Here is a 22,212-nt window from a genome sequence, read left to right on the forward strand (position 1 = left end):
GGGTTAGATTGCAGACTGGCAATATATATATATATATATACATATATATGTATATATATATATATATATATAAAAGAATCTTGGAAAACAGAATGATATTTAGTATGCATGGTGAGTGATGGAGCTGGAACTAAGGCTGAAAGAGGGAAGGATGTAGTGCATTCCACCTAGAAAGAAAAAAGATGTTCAAAAATTTATTTTGGCATCTGAGGCTCTTCACAAGCTGACTCTGCTATTTTTCTAATCTTTGTCCATTCTACTCTCCTTCATACATTATATGATGCAACTATACCAGCCAACATGCTGTTCTCTGAAAACTACTCACCATCTTCCATAAATATTCCTTTCTGCTACTTGTTATTCATGTCTGGGAAGCCTTTGACTCTGCTTCTTGGAATCTTTAACTTATATTTAAAATCAATTCAAACACACAGAAAATTTTTGCCATTCTCTCCCTCCCCTTCCTAGCTCCTGGTATCACCAACAGGGTGTTTGGTATTTCCTATTTTATATTTTGTCCCTCTTCATAACCATGTAAGATCTTTGAAGGCAAGGATTGTTCTTTTTTGCTTTTTTGCTTTCACCCTGCCTGTGAGTTTTTAGCACAGTGTCTCATACATAGAAAATGTTTTTAAATAAATGCTTATTCTTTGATTGACTGAATATGCAACTTCAGTTTCAGTTGTTATAATTAGCCTTTCTGTCCCTAGCACAATGTATACTAATTATGACTTCTTTGATTTTTGTACATACTCTTCTCTTTAGGTGGAAAGTCCTCTATCCTATTTCCAAGGACATAGGTTTTAAAGTTAACCTTAAGAAGTTTGTTGAGGGGTGGCTAGGGGGCGTAGTGGATAAAGCACCAGCCCTGGAGTCAGGAGTACCTGGGTTCAAATCCGGTCTCAGACACTTAATAATTACCTAGCTGCATGGCCTTGGGCAAGCCACTTAACCCCGTTTGCCTTACAAAAAACTAAAAAAAATGAAGTTTGTTGAGAAGTAACACAGGAATAGGGCTGTTGATTAAGCCACAGAGTCATCTTCAACTGGGCATCTGAACCATGAGTCCTTTAGTCAAAGAGATGAGTAGGGTGGCTAGGTGAAGCAGTGGATAGAACACCCACCCTGGAGTCAGGAGTACCTGAGTTCAAATCTGACCTCAGACACTTAATAATTACCTAGCTGTGTGGCCTTGGTAAACCATTTAATCCCATTGTCTTGCAAAAACTAAAAAACTAAATAAATAAAGAGATGAATGCTATACACATGGTTTTCTTCATCCTGACTCTATCTTTGTTCATTCTGGAATTCATTATGTTCTCCTTTCTACCTCCCTCTTTCTATCCATTCTGTAGTTATGAATACATTCTATCAATCTTTTGGGACCATTTCATTTCCAGAAAACCTTCCCTGAATTAATCAACTAGTATCTTCATTAATAAGCACTGATTAAGAACTTACTAGGTGCAAGATCATAAATTTAGCTAGCTGGCATGCTGGATAGAACATGGACTCAGAAAGATTTGAGATTAATTATATTCTCAGTTACTAGTTATGTGACCCTGGACAAATCACCTAAACCAGGTTGCTTTAGTTCCTTATCTATAAAATGATTTGGAGAAAGAAATGGAAAATACTTCAGTATGTTTGCCAAGAAAATCCTCACACACATGAGCAAAATGACTGAACCACAAAAGATTTCAAGATGGAAGAATTTAATCATCTTATTTTGCATATGAGGAAACTTAATCCAAGGTAGATTAAGTGACTCTTCAAGGTCACACAGATAATAAGTAGCATAAGCAGGATTTGAATTTAGATCTTCAGAGTGGTTACTTTCTTTCCAATGACAACACCAATACACAGTGATCTTTAATAATACAACATTAGTCTTAAAATAAAATCCACATTTGAATTGTGTCTCAGATACTAAGTATTTATGCAGCATTGGGTAAGTTACAAATCCTCAGTCACAGTTTCCACATCTGTTAAAATTGGGAGAATAATACCAGTGCCTAACATAAAGAACGTTCTGAGGTTCAAATGAGATAATGTATGTTTAGTGATTTACAAACTTTAATGTGCTTCATAAATGTCAAATATTATTTTAATATTTCTAATATATAGTCTAAGCTTTTATTGCACCTATCATGTTAACCCCCAACTTGACACACAATGATATTCTGCCAGTGTCCCCCCACCACCACCAAGTAAGAAATCAAAAAGTTCTGATTTCAGGGAGCATGTGTACATCCTTCTATAGGTAGCACAATCCATGTAGTAATTATTCCAGTGATCACAAAGAACAAGAACTCCTCACTAGTGATTGACAATGAGTTTAATGCCTTAAATTGAAGTTATTCACCACAATCCTTGAGCTATTCCTCTTGCCACTAAAACTCTAGGATTTGGCTAAATACCAGCTAAGTTTCTAATAGAAGAATCTAGCTTAGAGATCCTATAATGGCACAGCCCAAGGAACCCTACACAGATGGGCAGGCCATCTCCACCCACCTCCACCATATAGAGGTTTATATAGCCATATAGCCAAAGGTCTCTTTCACTCTGCAATCCTAGTTTTATTGAATAGTAACTCATATGCTTTTGAGGCTTTGGTTTCAGGTTCCTAGAACCTAGGAGATGACCTGACCCTCATGTAATCTTTGGAACTCATTCTCATAAAATAAAATAAAATATTCCTTCCGCTCCCAGTCCCACATACCTATCTGCTCTTTTCTTTGGAATTTGAGACTTTGAATCTGACTGAATCCCATAAGATATTGGAGTAAAAGGTAGACATCAATTGGTACGAGGGTCTTCAGATGCTTCTAAAAAAGACACCTAACTTTGGAACTAGAGTACCTTGTTCCAATTTATATCTATGTTGTTTATTACTTTTCTGATCCTGGGCAAGTACTTAACTTCCCTAACTCCCAATTTTCTGAAAGAACTGGATTTGAAGGCATCTGAAATCTCTTCCAAATCTAGATCCATGATCCTACTATTAAAAGACCTTGGAAGTCTCTCTTAACTACAAAAATATGAATATTTGAACCCCAAATCTTATTTTTCCCCCTTCTTTCCTCCATCCAGACAAACTTGCCTCAGTCTTTCAAGGGTTGTCTACATCAGGAAAGACTTTGGAATACATTCTCAGGTCTAGCACAGTTTATTCCATATTTTCAGAATTCATCTTTAAAAAGAACTTTTATCCTTATGGCTAAAACAGAATGAGCCCAAGGTTTCAATTTCCTAGGCATCCACAGGGATGTGTAAATGTTTTGCTGGACAGTGGCAAGAGTTCCTATGTCATTACATTTTAATAAATCCCACGATTATGTTGTTATCTATAGAGTTCTCTCTCTGCATCCATTTAGATGTGGCCCTCTTGGAATTGCTTTTAAGTTTCACTAACAGATGACCCAGAGTTTTGTCACAGAATATCTGCCTCACCCGTTTCTGTCTTTTACTGTATTTTTTTCTTATTTCAAAACCCTGGATTTTTTTTCCTTTTGAACTTCCTGAGCTACTTCAACCATACTACAAAAAATGTCACATTATACAGCAGATACGTCACTTGACTACACAGAAAATGCTATGCAACTGTGTGTTTCTTTCACCATAAATACAGCTGAGGCTACGATGGGGTAATTGGCTAAATGCCTGTCAGCTTAATAACAGAGAGAGTCCGGGTTTACACCCTGAGAGGTGCAGTCTATAAATTTCAACAGTTGTACTTTGCAAACAAATGAAAGCATTTCCACAAAAAGAGAAAACCAGAGATCTAGGGTAACACAAAAAGAAAGGAAGAAAAATAAAGGGATTTGGGGGGTGGCAAAGGAGGGGGTAGTGGGAGGTGGGAGAAAGCTTTTTCCAATTCAATGCCATAGAAGCTGCTTGCCAACAGATTTCAGATTTCAGATTTGGTTTTGGAGGGGTTTGTTTGCATTGTTAGGAATAGAAAGCAAGAAATCTGAGTACCTTGCCTCAATTCTGCTCCTTGTGTAAACTGGTGGGTGTTGAAACGCAAAGCCCAGATGGAAGAGAGAGGGGGAGAAAATAATAAAATAGGAAAGGAAAAAGAAGTGGAGACAAGAAGAGAAACATTAAAAAATTATGGAAACACAATTTCCAGGAAGAGAAACAAGAAAATAGAGAACTTTCTTTAATTCCTTTCTGCCCCCAATACCCTTGTTCCCATAAACTTAGTCCTCAGGTTTTTAATGTGAATAGAATGAAATACATTTTATTTGGGTCTGCAAATTAAATTGGCAGTTGTGATAGCATACAGTTGTACAGAAAAAAAGGGGGGAAGAAGGCACTGATTTTAATCTGTATCATTATCATAAAATAGCATTAATTAGGTACCCACCTGCTTATGGATCTGTGCTAAAACCCTGGGCAAATAGAGGTTTAAATAGATAACAACCATCCACTGTTTTATAGACATCACTGACAGAGACAACAAGTATATGAAAGAAAATCAGAATCTTCATATTGTAAGCTGTGTAAATCTGCTCTTGCCAGAAATGAATTGAGAGAAAATTCTGGTGGTAACAGAGGAGCAGTGTAATGGTGGTGGATATAGTGGTGAATTTTTACCATTAATTTGAGGGGAAAATCTTCAAGAACTGGAGGAGAGAAAGAACAGGATAAAGATTGTAACCAGTTGTAGAGCAAATGGAGAACATAGAATAGAGAATATAGAGTAGAAATGAGCAACATATATCATAAAGTTGAAAGGGGAGAAAGAAGTTGCCTTGTCCAATTTACTCCATCGAGACTGGAACATATAACAAACATAAAGCAAGATAATGGATTTGACTAATCTGGTGAATAATTGTCATCAAAAAAAGTTAAAAATCTAAAATGCCTCACACAGATCTTCTTATTTTTCAATAATGATATGGAAGCAAAGGTTTATAAGATGCCAAAAATTAGTAAGAACTAAATTTCCTTGTAAATTATTCCATACCACTTTACATGAGCTATTTCAAGTATCATAATAGACAATTAAAAGTAATTCTTCCTTGGTATTGAATGGATGTGTATATAAAAGTCATTGGTACACTAATCAAAATAAAGGAAAAAAGGCATTTTGTGATGTTTTCCAAAAATGTATCTCTTAATAATCAAGATTTTTTTTGCAATGACCTCCCCTACTGCCATTATTAGTGCATATTCATATCATGCGCTTTATTTAGATTATACACCACACCACACACACACACACACACACACACACATATACATGAAATAGCTATGTAGGCTTCACATTGTGCATATGATTTAACAAATACATCTACAGAAATTTATTCACTAGCACCAAGAGGAAGAAGGAAAGGATAAAAAAACAAACACTTCTGCACAAATATATTAATGAAATATGGATGAAATAAGCTTATGACACAAATTATTTATAGCACATGGTTGTTTCTGTATGATCACATACTCTTATTTTCAGGAAAATTAGACATTTGAGTTTTGTCTCATCTTCATAGCAAATATTGTAACATTTAGCTGAAAATCTGTTTTGTCCTTCTGGGATTATGACAACTATAAGAAATGAGGATTTCCTTTTTCATTTAATCACATCATCTTTATAAAAATAACACCCTGAATTCTCATCTTTCCTCTGAAGTATCTGAACAGCATTCATAGAATCATAGCATGTTAGCATAAGAAGGGACCTAAAGGATTATATGATCCAAACCCCTTAGTTTGCAGATGAGGAAACAGCACCAAAGTGGCAAAGGATTTGCCCAAGTTAACACAGCAAACTGGTGAAAGAACTGGGAGCAAAGTCTTCTTGCCTTATTACTCCTAAGCATGCCTTATGCTCCTTCTAGGCTACTATGAAGCTTCTCTACTTTCACATATATTTATGAGCTTATACACCTACACATGTCTACATGTATATCTACTTTCATATATATGTAAATGTATACACACATATGCATAATAATAATATCTAGTATTTCTATAACTCTTACCATGTGCCAAGCCCTTTGCTTAGCACTTTACAATTATTATCTTATTTGACTCCCACAATAATCTTGGCAGGTAGATGCTATTATGACCCCCAATTTATAGGTAAGGAAAATGAAAATGAAGACAGCAGAAGTTAAATGACTTGCCCAGGCTCATACAGCTAGTAAGTGTCTGAGGTCAGATCTGAACTCAGGTTTTCCTAATTCCAGGGCACTGTGCTGTCCCATTAAAGTAGAATAATAAAGAATTATCTCCCACATGTAGAAAGTGATGTTAAACGCTTAAGGTTACAATACTGGTATTATCCAGATTAACACCCAAATCTAATGCTCCTCAGTCTAGGTTTCTAGTTCCCATGTTGGTGTCTAATAGGATTTAGGCTACTTGTTGACTTTGGAGTGAATAGTTCATGCTGTTTTTTACAAAAATTTAGGAAGGGGAAGTTTCTTTTCCAGTAGTCAAGAAGACAACTGAATTGAATTGAATAGAACTGGTGATTCAATGAGGCTAGTGTGGCTATTGACTTAGGTTCTAAATCACCCTGACCCTTTATTGTGTCAGAGAGAGGCACATTATTAAAAATATAGACTCAAGAAACCATAAAGCAATGGATTTTACTAACTCCTTTATATCCCTGCATGTAAATACCTGGTTTAAATTTCTTATACAGCTTTCAGCGTCTATCCTTTTCTTTTTTTTTCTCACAAGTGACTTACCAAGGTGTGGTGGGAGACAGTTGGCATAAATTTAAATTCTACTCTGAAGATAACATTGCACTAAGACTTCTTTACCCTTTAGTTAAAAAACAAAAGAAAATAAAAAACAAGTGGAATAACAAAAATATTGTGCTGGGAGTAAGAAAATTAAAGTTCTATCCTTCTTACCTCACAAAATTATTATAAGACTTTACTGAGAATGTATACAGTTGGTATATATATATATGAATAAATATACATGTGGGAATGTTTAAATATATTTTCTGAAAAATGTGATGTCCTAAATATTTCGGCAATATTATTATATATGTTGTGAAGTTGTTAAATTGTTATTAGGGTTAATTTATAAACTTAGATTAAGAAATTATATACCCAGAACTAATCTACCATTCTTGGAATTTGATTTGCCTATATATCCTCCCTTGGTGATGGTGGGGAGAGGGGTGGAAAGGGAGGGGGAAGTCATAGGATTATAGATTTAGAGCTGGAATATACCCTAGAGGTCATCTAGTCCTACCTTCTTATTTTACAGATTAAGAAGTGAGACCCAGAAAGAGTAGATGACTCTATACCCCAATTATGGCATTTTCACTGGCTACCCCCATGCCTGAAATAACCTCCATCCTCCTCTTCACCTGCCGGTATACCTGACTTCCTTCAAGTCCAAAGAAAATATCACATTCTACAAGAAACATTTTCTGATCTCCCTTAATGCCACTGCCTTACCATGATGATTATATCCAATTATCTTGCATATAGTTTACTTGTACAGATATTTTATATATTCTCCCACATTACACTGTGAGCTCCTTGAGAGAAGGGAATGTTTTTGATCATTTTTTGGTTTCCTCTTTAACTTAGTATAGTTCCTGGTACATAATTTTTAATAAATGCTTAATGTTTATTTGTTGCCACATGGTTAATAAATGTTTGACCTTGCATTTGCACTCCTCTTCTACTGAAGGAAGAAAGGGAGAAAGAAGGAATGAAGGAAGGAAGGAAGGGGATGAGGGGGTACAAGAAAATGTCAATGAGCCTTGGCTTGCGTGTTTCTATACTTCTTAAATTCACTTTTCTAACAAATCAAGGAATAGTCAAGGTTCCCAAGTAATAAAGACGTGGCCTTCACAGTGGAGGCCCACAGCAAAGATACTTTCAAATATTTGTTTTTATCAATGTGTATTTGTTGATGTCAAATAATTACTTCCCTGCCTTCCTGATTCCATTAAGTTGGATTTATATCTTCTCTTACCCTTCTTTTACCTATTTCTGAGTATGGTGTTTAAAATAACATTATAGAAATACTCTTCCTTGGTCATTACTCTATTCTATATATTGCATTATCTTATTAGAATGTAAGCTCCTTGAGGGTAAAGACTTTTGCTTATTTGTTCTTAGATCCCCAGACTGTAGCACACAGCCTGACACACAATAAATTATTAATTAATGAGTTTCCAACTCATTTATTTTGCATATGCGCTTTTAAATGTTGCTTATATTTTCCAATTTTTTATTTAATTATTTCTTCTACTTGAAAATAGGGACTGTTCATTTTTTTCTTTTCAAATTCTAGCAAGTGGACAGTTCCAAAAATTTAATAGGAACTTAATAAATGTTTATTTATTAGTTGATTGATTGCCACTAGAGGGAGAAGGAACATCTATCTCTTTTCTCACCCATTTGATTTCTCTCTGCCTCCTGTCCTCTGATCCCTTAATCATCACCCTTGTTTCCCTCTAAGAAACATCTACCACTTTCTTAAAGAAATCAGAAATTCTTATCTTTTAAGAAAAAAAATCTTAGTCTCTGTTCCAGGATGCCTTTGGAATGTGGCAAGAGGTGGCAAACACATCGATTTCCGTCTCTGCCAAGGGCTGCTGTTACACCAAAGAAAAACATATGTTTCCTCTCATAGGGCAGCTCCAAGCCCTGCAGGTTTATTACAACACTGTGAGGGGGCACAGGGGGTCTGTGCATGCCACTACAGTCAGCTAACTACACCATCTGGGATACCTCTTATTCAATAAGATGTAGAGGAAGACATAGCCTAGAAACATCGATGGCCAGAATGATTTCCAGAGTCATAGCAACAGTAAGGGTTGTGGTATCCTTGGGCAGGTCCTCAAAGATCTGAGAAGAAATATAACCCACTTGGAATTCATCACAAACTGTCCCCTTTCCATAATCATATTAATTCTGGTAGTACTTCACTATATACCTCTCTAGTTAGCATCACATAAACGATTTAACTGCTTTTTGTCATTCTTTTCTATTAAAATCTCTAGCTATTCTCCTGATTTTTGAAAGGCCTTTTGGATTTCTTAGGTCTATGTTTTATATCTGTCTAAATCCAATAGTCACAAAACTAATGATTAGACCAACAGAGAAACTAGTCTCCTAGGGGTATCAGCATTATGATTTACTTCTTGATTTCCTAGAATTCTTGATGATCATTCATATCCCCTTTACATCTTTGATTACCATCTCATAACAAACAGTACTAAACTCAACTTTTCAATGATTTCCACCGTTGTCATCTGGAGTGACCATTGATATAGGATCTATGCAAGTCAGCACTTCAAAGAGATAGCCAAGCAGACAATGTGACCAAGACCCCCCAAATCACAAAGTGGTGCAAAGTTTAACTGTTTATTAAATACTTTGGTTAATTGTCCCTTCACAACATTTAACCAAGAATGTCATGACTCTTTTTTGACTTATTAGAGTTTTTTCCATAGATTTCATGCTTACTTTTAAAATTCTACCTTAGACACTAGCCATCTACAGAGAGGGCTCTGGGTAAGTCACATTATCTCTATGACTTGGTTTCCACATTTATAAAATGTGGATATCGATACGTAGACTTTTTCATGGGACAGTAAAAATGCTTTTTGCAAACCACCATGAATTATTTTGGAGTAGATAGTAGTGATCAAAATACATCTGCTATTCTATATATTCCTTCTCTAATTCTATATGAAAAATTTCCTTTTTCGCCTGGGTACCTCATATAGTTTCTTATATACTTCTTATGGATGCATATATTTCCTCCACCATTAAAATGTAAACTTCTTGCAGGTCAGGGGTCATGGTTTTGCATTTCTTAATGTCCAAAATACATAATACATAGACTGGAACAAAATAAACTTAAAAATTGTTTGCTGATAGACTGATAAATGGACTTCCATTTTCCTAGCCTTCAGCACAACTGTCTTCCTTTACCTAGCTTCACCACAACACATAAAGTCCTTCTTGCCTTTTTTCCTTTGTTAAGATGGTTCTGATCCATATAGCTGTACAAAGATGGACATTAGGAAATGCAAAATCATGACTCCTGTCCTTAAGAAGCTTTCTGCATGAGTCTAAGAGAGATATTGTAGATAGGAATATATCACCAGTTTAGTTTTCATACTGAGGTTTTATGGACCTCATACTGGATCACTGAACCTCAGAATTGGAAGCTACTTCTGAATTCATTGAATCTAAATGATAGTTGAATATCAAAGCCCCAAATAGCATACCCCAAAGATAGTCATTTGTTCTTGACTATAAAACCTTTACTGAGAGGAGAGCAACTCTTTCAATTTCACTTTTGCATAATTTTAATTATTAGCTCATTTGTTCTTCTAAAGGGCTGAAAGTGAACTATTGGTCGTTGACTTCTCTGGGGCTAAGTAGAAAATGTCTAAAGATTTGCAACATGATACTTAAAAGAAACTTCAGATACTTGAAGACAGCAATCAGCCCTCACTCCCCCAAGCCTTCCCTTTGCAATAATAAAAACACTTCTGCATTTTGTTCATTCTTCTATGCATGGGAGGGCTGGTTTCAGGGCATTAATGTTCTTCTTAAAATAAAGTGTCCAATCCTAAAAATATTGAACTGTTATACCAGATATGGACTGATCAGGGCAGAGTGGGCATATACTGGACACTGGGTCCCTTTGCTGGACACTATGTCCACTTTTCCTCATTTGTTAAAGATTCCACTCTATATATTTCTTTACTTCTACCTGTTTCATCTGCAAATGCAATTAATATGATTTTAATTCAAATCTGAACAGAATTTTAAGTATCACAGGGTCAAGGAGAGACATTTTGGGGCACTCCACTAGAGACTTTCCTAATAAACAGAGAACACTCCTATAAAACAGCAGGATTGCATGGGCTGTTTGAGAAATCTTGCTATATAGAAAAAGAAATATCATCATAGCTTATGACTAAGTACTACTATACTTTTCAACTGTGCAAACCTGGCCAAATCCCTTAACTTCTGTTTTCCTCATTTCCTAATCTGTTAGATGAGAAGAATAGCACCTACCTCTTTGAGTTGATGGGAGAGCCAGGTAAGAAAATATTTGTAAAGGCTCAATACAGTGCCTAAAATATACTAAGTACTATATAATTAGTATTATGTCAAAATTAGCATATTAAACTCAATACTGGAATGATTAATTAAAGAGTAACATCTAAATTCAAAAACAAAGAAAAAATACAATAAAAGGCCATCAACATTATAAATCATATTGTTCTAAAAATATATTGCATAGATATATATATATATGAAGATTGTTAACAAGCCAAAATTGCTGAAATGAACATGTTTTCTGATTGGAAAGAGATGGAAAGGAGGGTTACAATATGATTTATTCTGCTGTTTTGGTAAATCTTTGCTCTCCTTTAAATTAAGGAGTGAATGAATGAATGAATGAATAAACGAATACTCATGTAGGTAAGAAAAGAACTATATAAAATAAAATCTCCTATGTATTTCATGCTGAAGGTTTTTCTGTGTTTGTGTTTCAAATGAAGAAATTAGAGCTATCATACAGCAAAATTTCTCACAGTTAATAAGTTCCCTTTAGCACCCTGGATATTGACATAAATAAATTTCATTTTGTTTTTAACTAAAACCTCCTCAAATCATGACTACAGAACTTGATATTGATGTCCATGTGTAAGTAAGAGACAATATGAGCTTGTAAGATGGCAGCTAAATCTGAGAAATTTCAATAAGCAATGGCATTTACCAAAACAAAAAGTCCTGCCCACTTCATGATAACATATTAGCAATAAATGACTAATAATTAGGAAATAATCCAGAATAATTGTTGAATGCATAATATTGACTATATAGAAACATACATACATGTGTGTGTGTGTGCATCTTGTGTATTTTGGGAAGCCAAAGACAGTAGTTGGGTAGCTAGGTGGTTCAGTGGATAGAGTGACATGCTTGGGATCAGAAAGACTCATCTTCAAGAGTTCATTTTGGTGACTTGAAATCATTGAGTATATGGTAAAGAGTGGCAGGTTTTGTGACAGTAACCCAAGTGCACAGGTTATACTAGATATTTAGTAGCCTCATAACCCTGGGCCAGTTGGTTATTTATCTTCAAAATCGATTTCCTCATCTACAAGATAAGGGCAGTAAAAGTGTCTATCTTGTAGAGTTTATATGAGGAATATATACATATACATATTTATATACACAAATTGATGATGATGATGATGACGATGACAATGATGATGATGATGATGATGATGATCTTTGTCCTTCATTTTCAAAGAAGACCATGACATCAGGGAGATGATGTTATGACAAAGAAATGATTTGGATTTGAGTGAAGGGGTACTGTGCTGAATTACCAACCTCATGTTCTCTGGAGTCATCTGGGCCCCAGTGGCCAGATATGAATCAGGAGAACTGGAGAAGGCCCTTGATGCAAGTTAAGTGACTTGCCCAAGGTCACTAATAGTATCTGTCAAGTGCCTGAAGTGAGATTTGAATTCAGGTTCTCCTCCACTGTGCCACCAAGCTGCCCTATATACATATATACATATGTCTGTATATATATATATATATATATATATATATATATATATATATATATATTAACTGTGTGTACACATAGATATACAGGCATATCACACATGCAGGTTCAGATACATACACATCTATGTATGTATAATATGCAATGTATGCACACATTGTATATGTGAATAGGCACACACAGATACATGTCTATGCATACATGTAATTCCATATATACATGCATTTTATGGATATTATACATTATATACATAGATGTATATGTAATCAGTATTAGGCATTCCTACTACCTTCTCATTCATCTATTAGACCATATTTATATTTGTTCTACATTACCCAATTTGAAGACTATTCTTTTTGGTAAAGAAAAAAGAAGCAAATGACACTTGTTCTCAGATTCAGAAAGATTGGATCTGAATCCTGATTGTGTGACCTTAGGTAAGTCAATCTATCAATGCCCCAAGCAAATTTCTACAAAATCATGGTCCAACAGCATGGATAGATGGAATTTCCTCACAAGGAGTTCTTTATAGAAATTATGCATATATATATATATGTATATATATATATATATATATATACACACACACACACACAAACATATACATAACACTATCCATTCATGAGATAGTTAAAGAACTTATCCTAGGTATTAGAGGATACAGATTTCAAGTGCCCAATGACCTATGACAATTTAACTTATTCAATGAATGATAATACTCATTGATGAATGAGCTAGAATTATTTTAAGTTGTTAAAAATTCCATAAAATGCTAAGTACAAATCATGAAATATTTTTAATTTAAATGATACTGAATATTGTTAATTCACTATATTTAACTCATATTCTGTTATAACTTTAGTGAGCTACCAAAATATAATTTAATAATTTATTTCAGCAATTTTCCAAAAATTCATATTTGCAAAGTTGCTTAATTTCAACCTAATGATCATCAAATTGTGTATATATGTATATATATATATATATATATATATATATATACATGCATGCATACAACTTTACTTAAAATTCTCATTAACCACAATATCATAGAATTATTGATGCATGGTGGGAAAGATTTTTCCCTTTTTGATTATCTTCTTCAAACCATAATACAGATGAAAAAAAGTTTGATTAGAGTGGGAAAAAGCCTTGTCCTAGGTCCCAGAGCCAGCTAGTTTGACTACTTTATAAAGTGTAAAAATTGGACAATAATGTTTTGTTATAGAACTTCCAAGTTGTAGAAATTTACCCTTTGGAATTAATATAGGAACTTTGTTTTCAAAGAATATAATTATAAGTGTTAGAAAAATCACATATTGTTTAATGAATTTGTCTGTGTGTTTCCTCTAATCTGACACGTCTTTAGTACATGTAGGAGTTCCAGATGTCTCAAAGAAGAGAAATTGATGTATTTTTAAAATCTTCATGAAATCTTTACATTTTACTCTGAAATCAATGAATTGTTTTTCTCTGATGCTTTATATACTTTATTAAAAATGAATAAGGAAAGTGAATGAACAAAAGGAATTTGCTGATAATAAAATCTTTAATTCTAAGCTCTAAATAAAGTGGCTCACTTACATTTACATGCATAGTTATTTGGGAATAAATATTACTATGCTCCTATCCAGTAATATAAATTATATTAATGTGAATAATAATATAAATAATATCTAATAGTATGAAAATAATCTACAATAATATGAAAGGAAATTTTTTTTTTCTGTGAGAAGAAATTAACTTTCAGGGCCTAATTTAGAGAATTTAGAATGTCAACTATCTTGTCATTTTACTGTTGTTTTTTAACATACAACTACTTGTATTAAACATCCAATCTATGTGAGGTATTATTGGACATGTATTAATTTATGTCAATGAATTTGCATTTTTAACAAGGCTATGCTTATATACTATGCATAGAATTATGTATTTGACATCAATGTATTACTTATCATTGTCCATGAAGATGCTGCTGCTTATAATTATACTTTCAGTAGGGATTTGTGATGACTTTTTAATTTTTTTTTTAAAGCTCAAGTTAGAACAGACCTGGTTTTCATTTACCTGTTGACTTGGTACCTATTGTAGACAAAAAGTTGAGTATAAATGGAAGTTATTAAAGGAGACAAGGTTAGATGGTTTAAAGAAACAATGTTAGAACCTGGACTAAATATAAACTCATCCTTTAGTAAATAATGTTAGCAAAGATGAATGGATTGATTCCTCTAGATGAGACATGTGTGTTTGTTTTGAGATGAGGCACATGAATTTTTTGTTCTTGATTTTCAAGACTGGGCTGTGATTTCCTTTGTCATAAAGTTCTTGAGGGGGGGGGGTCTTGCTGAAGTTGTTACTTTGTATATCAGGAGTTGTAGATGCCACCTGTCTCCCTTCAGCCTTTTCATTAATGACTCCACAATTTCCTCATCCTTCCTATAAAAGTATATACATATACATACATATATATATATATATATATATATATATATATGTATATATATATATATATATATATATAATGAGATAAGGAAGCCTATTGAAATATAGTTATACTCAAGGACATGAGTATAATGCATTGATGAGTAATTCTCCAGAGAAAAGTTGATCTAAAGAAATAAAAAGTTAAATTGAAAGTTTGAGGGCCTGTCAGATACCTTCCAGTAGGCCACAAGAATTAAGAAGAAAATTCCCATTATCCATCTCTTTTACTTACCTAAGAATATTCAGGATCGTAGCGTCTTTTAAGATGAATTTCTTTTTTTTTTCAGTTTCTTTCACTCACCTAGTACTAATCAGCAGCCATTGCTTCTGATGAACCAGTTTTCCCCTTCCTCTAGTACCCTAAAAGCTTAAGCTAACAGTAAAATTTCACAGAAAAAGTAGAAGTGTGTCCTTTCCAGGCTGTTGCTTTGAAACAGAGGGCAAGAGAGCCATTCTCTGCCAGGGAACTAAACCACAAAGCTTAGTAGATTAATTTAGAGACCATGAAGAAGGACAATAAAGAACACAAAGAAAACACTATGTACAGTTACTTCTGATAGAGTTTCACCAAGTCACAAATATACTTCTGCCCAAGACAAGAATAACCAAATATTGAGGCACTTTGGGTGATATCTGGGCATAAAATGAAAAGAATACCCAGGGCTTTCACAGGTGACTGACCCCTTGTTCAGAAACTCTGTATCTTGACAATAACTTGGAGCCTCCTTGCCTATAAATGCTTATTAAGATATACAGGTGCCTATCAGTTATATATGTATGTGTATATGTATCTATTTATGTATCTGTTCCTCTATGTTCTATCATTTCCAGTTTATCATATCTATCCATCTATATGTTAATCCATCATCTATCTGTCTTTGAATCTTCCCTATTCTTACTCTCCAACAGGAAAAAAACCCAAAAACTTAGAGAGCCTCTTCCCTATCTTGATAAATCTCCCTCCTTGAATGTGTCCATGGATGCAGAAGCATGTATGTCCACTATCAGGGACTTCCATATATACTGTACAAAATAATATGTCTATATGTTCATATATACTAGCTATATAATTCTTGCACACAAACAGTTGTTTTTTAATTTGCAGTTGCATGATAGAGAAATAATTTACCAACTTTTCTTTTCCTCCCTCTCTCCTTCTCCCCTACCATGTCCAAACTTCTAAGTAACAAACTGACACTTATTGGGAAATAGAATTTCCAGTGCACATGCTTATAATAAGAGATTACACAAGGAAGGGTTAATAATTTAATGAAGAGGGGATTTCAGCAAATAGCTGAAGAAAGACTCTAGTGAGTTGTTGTTGGAAAGCATTTCCCATGTCATGTCTAAACCCCTCTGCAAGCAGATGAATCACTCTGTAAATCCTGTTACTCTATGTGGATAAACCTTACATGCCAGCTAACAAATCCAGAGAGGTGGGAGAGTGAATCTGTTTGAAAGGAAGGATCTTTGAGGATCACAACTACAGTACACAATAAAAGGAAGAAGATATAATTTACGTCCTCATTCTCCTTAGTTTCTACCAACTTAGAAACTCTCTCTCTCTCTCTCTCTCTCTCTCCCATCTGTCTCTGTCTCCCTCCCCCTCACTCCTTCTCTCCACACACAGACACAGACATGCACACACACACACTCAATCACACACACACACACATACATACACACACACACACACACACACACACACATACACACACACACACACACACATACACTTTACTCTATAACAAGAGTAGAGATCCCAAAGCAGGACACTCTGTGACAGTCAACCAAATTTATTTCTAAGGAAAGGAATGAAAACTTTGCTGCTGTCTGCAGCTCTGCTATGGAACTGCTCCCTGATGCCCCAGGGTTTATGCACTATCAGCTTCTTGCACACAGATTAGAGGTTTATTTTCAATTCTAGATAGTTCTTTATTGCCACAACAAGCGATATTAGACAGATAGACAGATAGACACTGGAACACTTTATTTAAAATGAGATTTTAAAGGATCCCATAGGAAAGATTTTACTTGTCAGCATCTGACAGAAATTCTGGGAGAAACATACCAAAAGAAAGGGATATATGCATAGGGGTGGTGTCTGTAGTGGGGGTGGGTAAAGAGGAAGTGGAAATTGGGAAGGGAACTCAGAAATTATGTAAAAAAGTGAATTGGCACACAATACCACCTGGAGAGCCAGCTTTCTCTATCCCCTCAGAGGGGTCAAACTCACCAAGGACTTATGCTTTTCCCCTCCAAATAGCAAGTCACCAATTATTCTTTCAGAGTATTGGCAGAGGTTCATAAAAATAAGACTTTTAGGTCAAGGATTACTAACCAAAATTTTAAAAAAGCGTTTCTGGCTTAGCCCCTTTGGCTTAACATTTCACTAATAGTAACTAGGTATTTGGATAATTGTTTTATTTCATCTTACTTATCAGGTTGATTTTCACTAAAATTTGAGGGGATGGGGATGACCAAGGGATAATAAAGTTTTTAATGCTTTATTAGTTCCCTTAGTGCTCATAAGGAAATCCCATGTTGACAGGATAGGGACAAATAGCTTCCTGACAACTTGAACTAGTGAGAAAGCAAAACACTCAGAGCTGCAATTCACAACCATCTCCTTTCAATGAGTGAAGAGACTGAGACAGTGAGCCATTGGAAGTGTATCCGAGAGCCATCGTTCAATAACTCTGCTTACCTCACACCAGTATTTAATTGAAGGGACCTCACCAGGACTTCAGAAAGCAAGGCAAAATTTAAAAAAAAATGATTTCTGTCTGGGCTTTTTTTTTTTTTTGGTCATGCCATCACGTTAGCATTTCTTAGTAAGAGGAGAGAATAGTATATAACCACAATTATTAAGCTTTAAATAGTACCTTTTTCAGTTTATGGCTCAATAACCCAGAATCGGGAAAGGAGATAAATACACACAGAGCCCTGATTCTTACAGCATCAGTAGCTCCAGTGGAAGGAGAACGCATACATGCAAAGGCACACATCTCTTGGTCCATATGCATCCAGATAGCAAAAACTGGCAAAAGTTGCCAAAATGCCCTACCTGAGGATGGCCGTGTCCCCCTGCCTCACGGTGATGTTGTCAGTGCCTCGGGTAAAATCCACGCCGCGAACTGGCAGTCCTGTGGGGAGAAGGCAGAGCAATCTCAGTAGGACCAGCGGCAACTGTTTCCGATCGGGATGAACTCTCCCCACCATGGTGGCCACGCTGACTTTCAGGGGACAGAGAGGGAGAAGGGCACTCTCGGGCTGTGCGGGCCGGCCACCAAGAGCAATTCACTAGCACACAGCGTTCATCCACAGCTAGCGAGGAGGGAAAGCAGACCGGGCTTTTCCAGCTTCTAATCCTTGCCACTTTTCTTCTCGCCCCTCTCTCTTGCGCCTCTCTTCTTTCCCCCCTAAGTCTTAACGAGCCCCTCATAAAACCAGAGCAAACAAACAAACAAGCCAAAAAAAAGTCAGATGAACAAAAAAGACAATTTCTTTCTTTTTTAAACAAAAAATGCTTATTGCAAAAAATAAACCACTTGCAAAGGGAGAAGGAGAGCCTTCAAAAGAGAAGATATCGATTTGTTGTTGCTGCTGTTTGTCTTTTCCTTTTCCTTTCTGGTGCTGAATGCTCCTATTCCAGTGAAGGGCTACACAGTCTCTGAGAGGAGCTCCTTTCATAACCCACTTTTCTTAGGCGGAGGGAGGCCAGCAAGCACCAAGCTCTACACTGTGAGTGTAAAAAAAAAATCAGCAGCAGAGCAGGAGCTGGAGCAGCTTCTCTCTCTCTCTCTCTCTCTCTCTCTCTCTCTCTCTCTCTCTCTCATTCCCCCTCCTCCCTCTCTCGCTATTTCCCTCTCTCTCTCTCTCCCCCTCCCCCATCCAATGTGCTGTTTTTCAAGACCCCCTCCACCTCATCCCCCTCCTCCCTCTGGCTGGCCCCTTGCTTTGCACAACTGCCCCTTCAGTAGCAGCGAGCCTTGATGAAAGCCCGATGCTCCTTTAGGTTGTCACGACAACAGCTCCATCTGAGGCCTGGCTGATTTCCTTAAGAAGAGAGATTGGAGCTTAGAGGTAGAGTTAAGAAAAAGAGAGTAAGGGAGAGGGATGTGATGCTGAGTAGAGGGAGAAAAGGAAAAGAAGGAAGACTGAGGGAGAAAAAGGAAGGAGAGAAGATTGGAAAACTGGAAAAGAGAAAGGATGGAGAAAGGAAGGGGGAAAAGATGAAACACCCAATAGTTGTCTAGGGATAAAAGTGTTGATAATGAAGAAGTTCAGAGAAAAGTGAAGCAGAAATAACTGCAAAAAAGGAACCACACTCAAAAAGAACTTGGTAGCAATGGCCCAAATCAAAAGCCAAAGTTGATTTAAGAGTCACATTCTTGGCTACCATCTTTTCAAATTCACATCTTGCTCTTTCTTTCCTATACTTTTCCATCCCCAAGATAAAAAAGGTTTATTTTCTCTTCTTCCTTTCTTTTCTCCCCACTCTCTCTGGGCTTCTGAAAGATGCATGGGAGACAATGCTGGTATTGAGTGGTCTGTGGAGTGAATGCTTGGTTTGTCTTCTCCAAATGCAAGCCCCAGCAGCTGATCCCTGATCCTTACCATCAACTTAACTCTCCAGGAAATACTTAGTTACCATTCAGGAAGTGATGATATTAGGGATTTTTTTTTTTTAAAGCAAGACACTACACTACTACACAAGCTGTTCCATGTAGTCTAAACTCTTTCTCTATGCACATGTAAAAAATATGCTCAACTTCACAATAATGCCATTTACAGACTCACAATCAACCTACAAATGATAAGCCCCTAAATGTATCGAATTGAGATTTGTATCCTCCCCTTTTTCTGACTCCCTGCTCAAGGCATCAAAGTGAGTTACCTCCTTCATTGTTGGTGCTGGACAAGATGCTAAAAATGTATTAGCTGAGCATTTTCAGAAAAAAAATGAAGTGATTTTAAATATCCATACCTAAGTCCCCAGAGAACATAGACTTCGAGCAGGTGCTTATCTTACTGACACTAGTCTTGTCCCCAAGGATCTTCCTAAAAGTACTATGGTACATGCCACAGACCTAATTTAACCAGTACAAAAGGTGATAGGCTCCCACAGATTTCATATGAAAGGAGGCAAAATCCTTTCTTTTCCTTAAGCAGAGAAAATTATGAAGAATTCAGTTGAAATCCTTTCTTACAAGTAGTCCCCAGTTTACCAAGAATTTTATTTCAAAATTTCTTCCTTCTTCTCTCCCTCTGTCTCTTCCTGCTCCTCCTTCCTTTCTTTCCATCCTTCCTTCCATCCTTCCTTCCTTCCTTCCTTCCTTCCTTCCTTCCTTCCTTCCTTCCTTCCTTGTTTTTTTCTTTATTGCTTTTTGTTTGTTCATTTATCTATCTGTGTTTATGGTTTTAGAGTTTGTATTTTTCTCATAGAAACAATATTCTAAGCAGTATTTCAGTTCCCATGACAATCCAGAAATGACTGTTTTGACACAAACTACAGCCCAAACTCCCTAGTTCTACTTCATCCTAAGGATACTTTGGAATCCTGTTTTCCATAAGAAAAGCAAACCCCAAGTCCTAAGTATGGATGCCAAAGATTTATGGGCAGATCTATATTCCCAGGAAGTGCCTTGTCCAACTTCCCTGATTCCAATAGACTCATCATTTTTTAAGGGGAGTCACCTGAGTGAGAATGGAAGGTGCTGATTGAGGTGGAGTTGAATAGCTTGTGCTTCTCATAGTAACTCCAGTAGACCAAACAAGTTGAGAATTTGATTGGATGGGGGAGGGTCTGGCCAGAGAGGAACAGAAACAGGAAAGGAGGGCTTCATGGAAATGAATTCCCTTGAGTATCATTGATTAGAGATTTATAAATTGAAGAAAAAGTTATCTGGTCTTAGCAATTCATTGTACGGATAAGTAGGAAAAAAACCAGATAGATTAAGTGACTTGTCCAAGGAGAAAGAACTAGGACGAAATGACAGTCAGGATTTGAACTTGAGTTTTATGTCTCCAAATCTACTCTTTCCACCGCATCATGCTTAAGCACCTAGTCATGACTTGCGCAAGTAATGCCAAGCTAATGGTATTAACTTGGTATTACTTATTTAGGGTGGCAGACAAAGGGTTTGAACCCAGGACAGTGAACACCAAATGTATTCTTTTCACTGAACCGTGTAGGAAATGGTAAGATTTTAGCTTCTTCATTCACTAGTGACCAAGATCTCCTAAAGAGGGGGGACTAGGGCCTTAAAGGATATTGATGCTTATGACTTCATCTAGCCATCCATCCATCCATCTATCTTTACAGTAGATATGTAATGTTTATTTTTATTTTAATCAGTAAGAGATGACTACAGAGGACTTCTATTTGGACAGGTGCAGGGATAATCGGGAAAAAGTTTTACACTAATATGCTCAAACTATCTTGAGCACATCTGGCATACTGCTACAAAGAGGCTTATGCTGAAGGACACCTTCATAAATGCAAATACATTTTGGCTTTTTACTAAAATAAAATCTCATTAATTTGAACTCCTTTAATTTGGAATTTGTGCTAATTCAGTAGGGACTGAAGTTTACCTTTGCACTATCTATGAAAATAATAATTTACTATGCAAATGATTATTGTAAATAATAATAATATAGAGTCATAATTTCCATGTGTATAGCACCTTACAGCTGCAAAATGCTTTCTCATTCATTATCTAATTTCTCCTTCCAACATTCTTATGAAGTGAGGAAACATGCTTATCATCATTTTATGCACGAGGAAAGTCCATCTCACTTAGAATAAGATCAACAAGATTGTAGCCTAGATTTATATAATAGGAGAAGGCATAGAGTACAGGAGGAAGTTGAGTTGTTTCAATTATGTCCAACTTTCCATGGTCCTGTTTGGGGTTTTCTTGGCAAAAAGATGAGTGCTTTGCCATTTCTTTCTTTAACTCATTTTCCACATGAAGAAATTGAGGCGAAGGAGGTTAAGTAACTTGCCCAGGATCACACAATTAGTAAAAATCTAAGGCTGGATTGGATTGGGTTCTTTTATCTCTGAATCCAGCACTCTATCTATTGTACCACCTAATTACTTACATCAAAGATCTAGGTTCAAATCTCACCTGTGATATATTAGTTGTGCTACAGTGATCAGAAATCCTAAACTCTGAA

At 35.9% G+C, this 22,212-nt stretch overlaps 1 protein-coding gene across 2 annotated transcripts in view; it reads right to left on the minus strand.

The window, feature by feature from the left end:
- Positions 1-18,819, minus strand: part of LSAMP (limbic system associated membrane protein) — an 801,725-nt gene extending 782,906 nt beyond the window's left edge. The window contains exon 1 of one of the 2 annotated variants that reach the window (XM_074214560.1): positions 18,092-18,817. In XM_074214560.1, the coding sequence (XP_074070661.1) occupies positions 18,092-18,246 (155 nt within the window). In that variant the 5' untranslated portion in view covers positions 18,247-18,817. Of the gene's footprint in view, positions 1-18,091 lie in introns of both variants that reach the window. The other variant, XM_074214561.1, reaches the window with a different exon arrangement.
- Between the last annotated feature and the right edge of the window lie 3,393 nt (positions 18,820-22,212).

The sequence above is a fragment of the Macrotis lagotis genome, chromosome 1, assembly GCF_037893015.1.
Source record: "Macrotis lagotis isolate mMagLag1 chromosome 1, bilby.v1.9.chrom.fasta, whole genome shotgun sequence".
In the NCBI taxonomy this organism is placed as follows: Eukaryota; Metazoa; Chordata; class Mammalia; order Peramelemorphia; family Peramelidae; genus Macrotis; species Macrotis lagotis.